The 11,464-nt window shown below is 37.5% G+C and overlaps 2 protein-coding genes across 3 annotated transcripts in view; both read right to left on the minus strand.

Moving 5' to 3' along the window:
• The window catches only part of LOC144856315 (ATP-binding cassette sub-family C member 9-like), a 259,349-nt gene that overhangs the window by 175,838 nt on the left and 72,047 nt on the right, over positions 1-11,464 (minus strand). The window lies entirely within an intron of this gene.
• On the minus strand, positions 2,078-6,447 carry LOC144855942 (kinesin-like protein klp-3). 2 transcript variants are annotated; one of them, XM_078713907.1, is made up of 4 exons: positions 6,305-6,447; positions 5,655-5,841; positions 3,701-3,785; positions 2,078-2,292 (listed from the first exon to the last, which is right to left on the minus strand). In XM_078713907.1, exons 2-3 carry the CDS (start codon positions 5,817-5,819, stop codon positions 3,702-3,704), a joined length of 249 nt encoding a protein of 82 aa, XP_078570033.1. In that variant the 5' UTR covers positions 5,820-5,841; positions 6,305-6,447; the 3' UTR covers positions 2,078-2,292; position 3,701. The 2 variants fall into 2 exon arrangements, with proteins under 2 accessions (XP_078570033.1, XP_078570032.1); XM_078713906.1 differs by lacking the exon at positions 6,305-6,447 and adding an exon at positions 6,245-6,297 and having other exon boundaries at positions 2,081-2,292.

Below are 11,464 nucleotides of genomic sequence, written 5' to 3' on the forward strand. Positions count from 1 at the left end.
ACTTGTACTTGGACGCAGGCTACTTGTACATGGGCTACTTGGATGCATGCTACTTGGACGCAGGCTACTTGTACTTGGACGCAGGCTACTTGTATTTGGACACAGGCTACTTGTACTTGGACGCAGGCTACTTGTATTTGGACGCAGGCTACTTGTATTTGGACGCAGGCTACTTGTATTTGGACGCAGGCTACTTGTACTTGGACGCAGGCTACTTGTATTTGGACGCAGGCTACTTGTATTTGGACGCAGGCTACTTGTACTTGGACGCAGGCTACTTGTACTTGTATGCTTGCTACTTGTACTTGTACGCAGGCTACTTACTTGGACTCAGGCTACTTACTTGGATGCAGGCTACTTACTTGGACGCAGGCTACTTACTTGGACGCAGGCTACTTACTTGGACGCAGGATACTTGTACTTGGACGCAGGCTACTTGTACTTGGACGCAGGCTACTTGTACTTGGACGCAGGCTACTTGTACTTGGACGCAGGCTACTTACTTGGACGCAGGCTACTTGTATTTGGATGCAGGCTACTTACTTGGACGCAGGCTACTTGTACTTGGATGCAGGCTACTTGTACTTGGACGCAGGCTACTTGTACATGGGCTACTTGGATGCATGCTACTTGGACGCAGGCTACTTGTACTTGGACGCAGGCTACTTGTATTTGGACACAGGCTACTTGTACTTGGACGCAGGCTACTTGTATTTGAACGCAGGCTACTTGTATTTGGACGCAGGTTACTTGTATTTGGACACAGGCTACTTGGACGCAGGCTACTTGTATTTGGACGCAGGCTACTTGTACTTGGACGCAGGCTACTTGTATTTGGACGCAGGCTACTTGTATTTGGACGCAGGCTACTTGTATTTGGACGCAGGCTACTTGTACTTGGACGCAGGCTACTTGTACTTGTATGCTTGCTACTTGTACTTGTACGCAGGCTACTTACTTGGACTCAGGCTACTTACTTGGATGCAGGCTACTTACTTGGACGCAGGCTACTTACTTGGACGCAGGCTACTTACTTGGACGCAGGATACTTGTACTTGGACGCAGGCTACTTGTACTTGGACGCAAGCTACTTGTACTTGGACGCAGGCTACTTGTACTTGGACGCAGGCTACTTGTATTTGGATGCAGGCTACTTACTTGGATGCAGGCTACTTGTACTTGGACGCAGGCTACTTGTACATGGGCTACTTGGATGCATGCTACTTGGACGCAGGCTACTTGTACTTGGACACAGGCTACTTGTATTTGGACACAGGCTACTTGTACTTGGACGCAGGCTACTTGTATTTGGACGCAGGCTACTTGTACTTGGACGCAGGCTACTTGTACTTGTATGCTTGCTACTTGTACTTGTACGCAGGCTACTTACTTGGACTCAGGCTACTTACTTGGATGCAGGCTACTTACTTGGACGCAGGCTACTTACTTGGACGCAGGCTACTTACTTGGACGCAGGATACTTGTACTTGGACGCAGGCTACTTGTACTTGGACGCAGGCTACTTGTACTTGGACGCAGGCTACTTGTACTTGGACGCAGGCTACTTGTATTTGGACGCAGGCTACTTATATTTGGACGCAGGCTACTTGTATTTGGACGCAGGCTACTTGTACTTGGACACAGGCTACTTACTTGGATGAAGGCTACTTGTACTTGTATGCTTGCTACTTGTACTTGTACGCAGGCTACTTACTTGGACGCAGGCTACTTACTTGGACGCAGGCTACTTACTTGGACGCAGGATACTTGTATTTGGACGCAGGCTACTTGTACTTGGACGCATGCTACTTGTACTTGGACGCAGGCTACTTGTACTTGGACGCAGGCTACTTGTATTTGGACACAGGCTACTTGTACTGGACGCAGGCTACTTGTACTTGGACTACGCAGTAGCCTTTTTTAAATTTTATATTTACTAAAGCATGACTTGAACAAAATTTAAACAATATCTACTTTCATATACATTTCTCTATTTTGGTTTTATTCTATTTATTTTATATATATTCACAAATAACATTTTCATGTATGCCTATAATATATATATATATAATATATTACTTAAAATATATAGAGTTTCATAACAATTCTAATTTTTCTTGTTACATTTAGCATGCTCACTGACTTGACTTGACTATACACTCGTCTTGCTCATGATATTTTATACACTCGTTTTTATTTTATGGCTCTTTAATATTTTGAGATGCTCTACCAAGTTGGACTTGTTTAGCTCTGGTTCTTCTCATCTGGACTCACGTTAACAAACAAACATGCCTACAAAGAAATTTAGTAAGAAGACATTACCTAGAGATAGTTTTTTTATACAAATATAAACCAAATGGATCATATTATAGTATATTAATTAACTCAGAATAATTGCTAAGCAATAAAGACGAGGATAATCTGTGAGAATGAGAAAAAGCCACTACAAAACTGAGATTGGAACATGGAACCACTTGGGCTTTCATGGTATGGTTCATATTTGATTGGATAATGACTATAGAACCCTTGGCACTACAGTAGTATGTAATTGGCATATAGAGGAAACCATATCAAAATGTTTATCGTTTGAGATTGGCTTGTACGTTTTTTAAAAATATCACAACAAGCATTAGGCGTCATGTCCAAATGTTTTGACAAAGCGTGTTAATCGCGTTTTCTTTTGTTGTAGCCGTGAAAATTCTAAAATCGTCAGACCGTTTGGAAATGGACAATATGCTTGACTTTGTGTAATGTCGATTTAACGATGAGTCATCACAAACAAGGCCCAAACAATTCGTTTCAGTTTGCCTTTTAAGAGAAACTCTCTAAATTGTATTCCGGGGGTGCTGATCTCAAGCATCATTTTGAAACGTTTATAAGTTCGTAACCTCAATAAATAATTTAATTTTAATAATAAACATCCAGTCTATCCAGAAACGATGCTCACAAAAAAGATCGTAAAAAATACATTCTAAATATAGTATCATAACGTTCAGTTAGTCGCTCAAAAAGACTGCCGACAGAAGACCGTAATTAATACAGACCTAGTTTTTTTTGGTCACATGGCATGAAAGCGATACTCACTATTTTACCTCAACCTCTACAGTAGCTTTTAATAAAACTCAGTATGGCCGTCCATTAGAGAGTGGCTGCTCTGCCGACGACGATAAAACATTAAGATCGTGTACCTGGATTTTCTCTATCTATATCTAAACTGTTCCCACACTCCGATCACATGTTTTTTTTCCACTCCAAATTCAGGTTCGGGCCTTTTTCTTTACACAATAATATTAATAATTTAAAAGGCCTATGACTGTTAAATCTTAACATGGAATATATATTTATTTTGCATATATTTTGTTGGTGTCCTAGCCTAGGTGTTGTTCTTTTCATAATTCCCTAACCCAAGGTAGGATAACTACCGGATAACCGATGCGTAGGGCGGCTACAAAAATTGACGTCTTCCACCTTTAAATAGGATTTTAATTAGCGAACAATACATTGTTTGTGTGTTGTGTCCATAAAGTCGATGACACATAGACATAATAAAACAAATGACATTTAACGCTAACGCGCGTCTAAAAATTACGGTGCTCTTCTACGATCGTTACACGCGATGTGGTTTGTACGTTTGAAAACATTTGGACATGACGCATTACAGTCTCATTCATGGGAATTAAAAGTTGTAGTTTAAATTTACCTTAGAATCTCTGCCCAGTGATGGTTGAATTAAATGTGTTAATTTTGAATTTCTGTAAAGCACCTGATTTTAAACCTGAGAAAACCTGCAACAAAATTAAAAGCATTAAAGTAATCCACAAGATACAATACTAAATCAAATTTATACCAATTAGTCAGATGTTTTGCCATACTCTATACAATAGTACTCTATGTAAGTGGTTTACGATGAAATTGTTCGCGTTTGAAATCGGTCAAGATAAAATCAACTTCCGGTATTTTGTATGGCGTGTCGCTAGAGCTATAATACTTTTGATGATACCGGTCGCGCTATTTTGTATGAAGCGGGATGATGCATGCGAGTGGGATATACATTTTCTTCATTTTTATATAGAGTTAATTTATATTTTTTAGGAACTAGATTATTTATGTGGATATTTTTTGTTATTGTCACAATCTTTTTTTTTTTCTATATTCTTATTTCTTTCCACGAATTTTGTTCGCAGCGTATCTCTAATTCTGGCAAACATAAGATTGTAACTTTGTAATAAGATTGACCTGTAGCTGTAGATGTGCAAGGAACTTTGTTATATGACTTTAGAGACGCGCAGTGTAAGTTACGCACGATTTTATGAACTTCGCGTATTTAACATAGATCGAAAACAATTTAAATTAAAACTTAGAAAAAGTGTAGTTTATATCATGCGCTAACTTTCTGTGAAAAAAAATGGCATATTTCAAAGAAAGTTACGCGCACATGCGCATTTAAAATTTAAAAATGCTAGAAATCAATTTCTAATCAACTTCCTACGTGTTTCATGTCATTTTAAGCAAGCAAACATGGAATGCCGTGGTACCTACAGTATGTATGGCTATGAAGAGGATATTAATATTACATAAGTTCGCATTGAACTTGAACGCAATCAAAACAAAATACTGAGTGAATGATATCATCGGCAACAAAATGTTATTGTCTTTAATTACGTGTGTGTTTACCGAAGGGAAAAGGTATGATCATTTTACTCATTGGTAGCATGCTACATGCGAGAAAGTGCCTTTTCCTGCAAATTAGAGGTGCCATTTATCATGAATGTTATGTGCGAGAGTACCATTTCCGGTCATCTGGGGCGTCATTTAACAAAGTTTGACGACCCTGGACAAGCACTCTTTTCCGCTATGTGAAAATGCTGTGACGCTTTTACTCAAAATAGGCCTATGGGGGAAAATGTCACCTTTTAATAGGCTAGTACCTCAGTTTTCATATTTAAAATATCAATTGTTAATACATTTATAATAACATTTCCGACAATCTAGGTGTCAAATCGCCCTCAGCTCAACCCCAACCATGGTCGGGCTGAGTTGGTGTGGACTCTCTACAGTTCTGCCCCCTCCCTCCCCAATATTCACAAAATCCTGGATCCTCCCCTGCAAATCAAGTGTATATTTTTATAAAATAGGAGATAAACATTTATATTTACTGTACTTAAAAAATAATAACGGTTGAGGTTTAAAAAAATGTCAATAGTATTATTAGAATTGCTATATTCAAAATTAAATAAAAACATAATGAGCGTTTTCATTTAAAAACACCTAGAAACGGCAAAATGTGTATCTAGTGTGCCACATACAAATTAGAGCGACCAAAAGAAAACGGGTCCGATATCAAATGTAACTATTATGATAAAAAGCGTATCTAGCGGCACCCTATACAAAATACAGGATGTTGATTTTATCGCGACCGATTTCAAGCACGACCGTTTTCATCTGACACCATAAGTACATTTGAGAATCCTTCTGAAAAGTTTGCAAGTCATTCTTGGGTGGGAACTCAAACCTAACAGTACAACCACTAGCCATGGCTTTCATACCTATAGACCAGTGGCTAGCTCTCTGACATAAAGCTATTTCAAAATAGTTATTATATTATCAACATTATATTTATAAGTTTCAAATATGAAAAGTTTGGTGTACTGTACCTGTCCAAGTGACGTAAGTGATTTATTAATAGCTGCAGCCTCAAAAAGTCTTTGTCCAGTGGCTTCTGTTTTACTTATCCTCTCTGATCCAGCCAAGTCAACCAAAGCCAGAGATCCAAAGCTGGTTGCCTCAGAGATCTTGTTTACACCCTCCACAGTCAACATCAGCAGCAAGTATGAACGAAAACTAAGGGAAACAAATACAGTAATAATAATAGTTTTTCATAATAATAAAAGTCTAACTGGCTTAACACCATCAATTTTTTTCTTTGTGTCAGTTTTGGGATAAACAAAGTAATAATAATAATAATTGATTATATAGCGCCTTTCCACATTGATCAAAGTAAACAAATCGGTCATATGGGCCTTTTAAAGTACCAAAATGCCTTAGAGTTGAGGGATGGGGAAGAGGATATACTTTATATACCATCGAGTAAACATTCTAGGATTAACGCACGATTTACCAAATTTTTCCCTTACGTAAATTTATATATAGATGAGGGAAATGTATTTTATCAACTAGATTAATCTTTTCAATGACAAATAATTGAATGCTCTATGTCACTGCCAATCTGATTATCTTATCTCACCTAATGATATCTTGGAACGTTCATTACAAAAGCTCTCTGTTGGATCTGATATTATCTTACCTTCAGAGTGTATGATATCTTGGAACGTTCATTACAAAAGCTCTCTGATGGATCTGATATTCATGCCAGGATCTTCTAGTGTTCCAATCATTGTGTATGTTTTTCCTGCCTCCTGTTTGGCCCTATGCCATGATGCAAATGCTGTAGCCCACACATGATGTTATGATTGGTAGAACCTCCGAAAAGACAATTTTAGGTTGACTTATATAGTTGGCTATGAATGGGTACAACTGTCTTCTTAGAAACATCAAGGCATTCTCAATCATCCTTTCCTTTTGGAAAAATATATGGTGTACCACAAACCTAACTGTACTACAACCCAAACTATATAATACTTCTTGCTATTAATTTGAAGTAACAACTGATGCCAATTCCTAGGAGTTTTGTTAAAGCGGTATATAAGTAACTATTTTATCAAATTTGAAGCTCATTTTCTGGTCCTTTGCCTTATTTCACACAATATCTTGACCCGATGAGTATCTCGAGGTCCTCCAGATCCTGATTAGTGGTGGTTGGTATGGCGTTATGTCTTATAGTTCCAATACTACTCATCTGCAACAGGGCATCACAAGCTTGTTTTTAATAAACCACTAAAATCTAATGGCAAACAAAAAATTAACATCTTTGTCAGAATCTAATCTCAAACTCCTATTGAGAAAGACATGCGCTACTACTGTACTAACACCTAAAGGGCATGTCTTTCTCGTCAATCCAAATGATGTGTCTAGTTAACCAAATAATGCGTCACTTTAAACGAAAGGGCACGTCTCTTCAACAAACGGGCACATCTCTCTAAACCCGAATGGAGTGTCTCGTCAAACCAAATGGCACGTCTCTCCAACTCTCTCTTTGGTGTTGGGTATTTATAATTGTCCTCAAACTGAGGAAATTCAGATTAGGCCCCCCACAGACCCACGTCAGCCAGCAGTGCAGCGTCTACCAAATCACCACACCGGGAGACAATCTCCAACTCTTTGCGAATATGCACTATGTACATGGGACCAACGGCTTTACATCCCATCCGAAGGACGAGGCAATGAGAGTAAAGCATCTTGCCTAAAGATACAGTTAATATGGTACAGATACTGTAGGCTCGAACCCATGCCTATTATACTGTATGCTATCAGTAAACCATCACTCTCCGGTATATACAGCACCAGCCGTGATTCCATACAGTCTCCCATCCAGAATGCAACCGGGCCCAACATTGCTTAACTTCAGTGATCTGACGAGAACCAGTGTTTCTATGCTGTATGGCCGTATATCTAAACCCGAATGGAGTGTCTCGTCAAACCAAATGGCATGTCTCTTCAACAAAAGGGCACATCTCTCTAAATCCAAATGGAGTGTCTCGTCAAACCAAATGGCATGTCTCTTCAACAAAAGGGCACATCTCTCTAAACCCGAATGGAGTGTCTCGTCAAACCAAATGGCATGTCTCTTCAACAAAAGGGCACATCTCTCTAAACCCGAATGGAGTGTCTCGTCAAACCAAATGGCATGTCTCTTCAACAAAAGGGCACATCTCTCTAAATCCAAATGGAGTGTCTCGTCAAACCAAATGGCGTGTCTCTTCAACAAAAGGGCACATCTCTCTAAAGTGAATGGAGTGTATCGTCAAACCAAATGGTGTGTCTCTTCAAGAGTGAGAACATTAGCAATATAATAAAAATAATTCAAAGACAACTAACAAAGTAATTTACATCAGCACACACACATTTACAAAAGGTAAAGGTAACTATCTACAAAACATACAGTATATGTGGCATTCCACAGTATTTGGGTTGAACAATTTCATTTACTGATTTTGATGTAACTCTTGGCCATTTCTCAAAGTAGACATGCAATTTTTTTTATTTTTCTGATATTTATTTTTTAAGTTATTGAATATTAAATATGAAAAAAACCATATTTGATGTTACGGACGGGACATTTTTAATCCTATTTATTTCATAAACTATGCATCTTATTACTGTTTTTATCAACAGATATAGTTACTTTATGTCTCAATAATACATAATCAAGAATGCCATACTGTATATTAAAAACATGTTTGTTGTACTGCACACGGTAATGACATACAGGGTCAAATGCATAATTTAATATTCTATAGATTAACGTAATTTTAAATTTCAGTAGGTTGCAGGACAATATGATAATTCAAATATAAAAATTACATATTTTATTAACATTACCAACTACTTAAAATTACGGTCGTAAGAAAGTGAACTTTTCGTAGTCCGATTGTGATTGTGACAAATTGCTCAGCAATATCTTGTTGTTGTCAATTAATCGACACATGTCAATAGAAAAATCAGACTTGGATAAACGTAATGAGATTTTTCTTAATTCTGGTGCTACTGCTCAATGGCGCAAAGTGAAGGAACTAAAAAATGTATACTGAAAGCAAAGAAAGCTTTTTATCGAAGATCTACGAGCATTGAAATGGCATAAGAATATCAAGAAGATATGCAATCTTAGATCTCGACCTTCCTCTTCCATTCCTGGCTTGTCTCCCAAAGAGAGTGTGAAAGTTATCAACAATCACTTTGCTAAACGTGTGTTGTGTGTTACCTTCGTTGGACAGGAAACAACTGACAGTTCTGAAGTTGCTGAACTCTCTTAGGACAACTACCACTCGGACAACTACCACCCGAACAACTACCCTCTATGACAACTATCCTCTAGGACAACTTCTATTAGATTCCCTCGGATCTGGGAGTTAATCCTTCAGATGTCCAGGACATATGCGTAGACCTACTTGATGTTAAAACTTTTTCTGTTAAATTTAAACAGTGTTCTACAAAAAAAAACTTTAGTGTTAGTGTTGCTTATCTTTTATTTTATATTATTCAGTTATGTATCTATCATGATCTTATATGAGTTTGATATAACCAATGTTTGGTCTTAACCAGTCTATTTATATATATTAAATTTGTAAATTCGGGATGGGACGTCCAATCGAAAGCGATGATTCCCCCAGTAAAATCTGGAATAAATTGAATTTAATATTCCCCTTGGAAAACTACCCCTCTAGAACAACCTAGAATAACTAATCTCATGACACCTACACCTTATAGTCTTTTCATTTAATTTCATTTATTTTGCTTTTATAAATGCCATATAGAAATCTAGGAACCAAGTTGCACCAGTCATCGAAATTATAAACATTTTTGTTATCAGCCCCTTACTATCGATACAATTGGCCTGATTTTGTTCTTTCTTTTTCTTTTCAAAAACAAATGTTTTAGCTTAAGAGCTTATGTCATGCTGTTTAATGCAAGTCCAGTAAATATGGAATATTGGTTTGACTGTTACCTACTCAGGGGTAGTAGTACTAGGGCCAAAATAGACAAACATTGCTGTCCAAACAAATGGCGTTAAAGATATAATTCCTCGATTGTCAAACAAATGCTGCTGTACGGACACACACATTGCCGTATGAATAAATTGGTGAAAGAACAAATTGCCATATGGTTAAAGTAAATTGAGTTACAAGATGAGGGCTGAGTAAACGGGACCAGTGGTCCTACTCTAACTTATACTGGACGACTAAGGAGGTACCCTATTATAATCCCACCGAGTGACTACCAGGAACAATCCGCCGTTTTCTTACGAATACAGTTTCAAATTTCACTATATGTTAAAAATCGTGATTGAGTTACACTCAAATTTAAAAGATGAGGGCTGAGTAAATGGGACCAGTGGTCCTACTCTAACTTATACTGGACAACTAAGGAGGTACCCTAGTATAATCCCACTAAGTGATTCCCAGAAAACAATCTGTCGTTTGCTCACAAATATTTAATTTCGAATACCATTAAAAACCATAAGTAACACTGAAAATTTTAAAAATACACAAACGGCGTTTCATAGTTATTGTTGGCTGGAAAAATAAGTGGGCTGGCCTATTGTTGGCTAGCTTGACAGAAGCCAGTCGTCGTGTGTGCTGCCCGACTAGTGATGGTTATTCCCAATGTCTATCCTAGGCCTAGCATTTTTATTATAAATAAATTGAAAAACAACTCACCAGTCCTTCTACTTCTAATGTAATCGACTGAAGGAATTCCTGTTTTGATATATTCCTGTCAATCAGTTTTTGTGTAACAAACTTGCAATGGAATCAATAATTTCTCGATAAAACATATCACAATTTTTTATTTCGCGGCTGACCATAATATATTTCTATGAAGCGCCATTTACGCATTTATCTTTGTTATAATTATGTTTGTGATGGAAAGTTGGTTGCATCACACATTAAAGCGTTAATGGTTAAAGCCACATAAAAAAATGTTATGTCTACTTACCTCAGCTCCCTTGAATAATAAGATGTCAATCTTCACAAACAGTACTTTGAGAAAATAAACTTAAATGTGTTTCTATAGCGCATACGCACAAAGGGTTGTCAACGCAACCATAACTTTAAATTGGTAGGTATGGTTTTATAGGTGCGGCCTATATTATTTATTAACTATACTGAACTGTTTGCACAGTACTTAAGCCTACGTTGTATATGTATATATAAATGGCACTATGGCCACTCCATAAAAATGTTATGGAATTGAATTTGTATATATAACTGAAAAGAAAACTCACCAGTTTTGTTTCCATCAGATGAAAGATTCCAGTACGTACACACTAGAAGTCAGTCATTCAATTTGGTAATCAATTTTCAATAGAATTTTTACCTAGACAAATTACGCTTTATTATTAACTATTAAAAAGGTTAACACGGTTCTTGATTAATGTCAATGACACGGATCAACATTATTTTTGGTGCTAGTGCACTTTTGCACCTGTATTGTGTAATTCTACTTCCAATTTCGCACCTTAATGTGACCACGCTAGATTATTGGGCATAAGACTGCCACTCAACATCGCCTCCGCGCAGTGGGTGAATTGTTTTTGAAGGGTTTTCAATTAGGTGCGAAAGTACAGTAACACGAGACAGTTGCGAAAGTGCCCTACGCCAACGTTGTTGTATTATGCTCTTTCTGCGCACCATACTTATGTTTGTTGATATACCTTTACGGTTGATATTTTACATTCAAGGAGTTATTAAAAGTTGATTGTTATAGTCAATAGTAACAGAGTCTCATTGATTACTGTGTGTGGAGCGTTGATCACAACAACGGCGCTAGTGCCTTATTTTTTAGAAGA

This window comes from Antedon bifida, chromosome 11, assembly GCF_963402885.1.
Source record: "Antedon bifida chromosome 11, ecAntBifi1.1, whole genome shotgun sequence".
Taxonomy (NCBI): Eukaryota; Metazoa; Echinodermata; class Crinoidea; order Comatulida; family Antedonidae; genus Antedon; species Antedon bifida.

Bases quoted from the DNA above. Each gene is read 5' to 3' on its own strand.
- LOC144855942 (XM_078713907.1), bottom strand. From the start codon at position 5,819: ATGTTGACTGTGGAGGGTGTAAACAAGATCTCTGAGGCAACCAGCTTT. The intron at 3,786-5,654 runs GTACAGTACACC...ATTTTGTTGCAG, and splicing joins CACTTACGTCACTTGGACAG to GTTTTCTCAGGTTTAAAATC.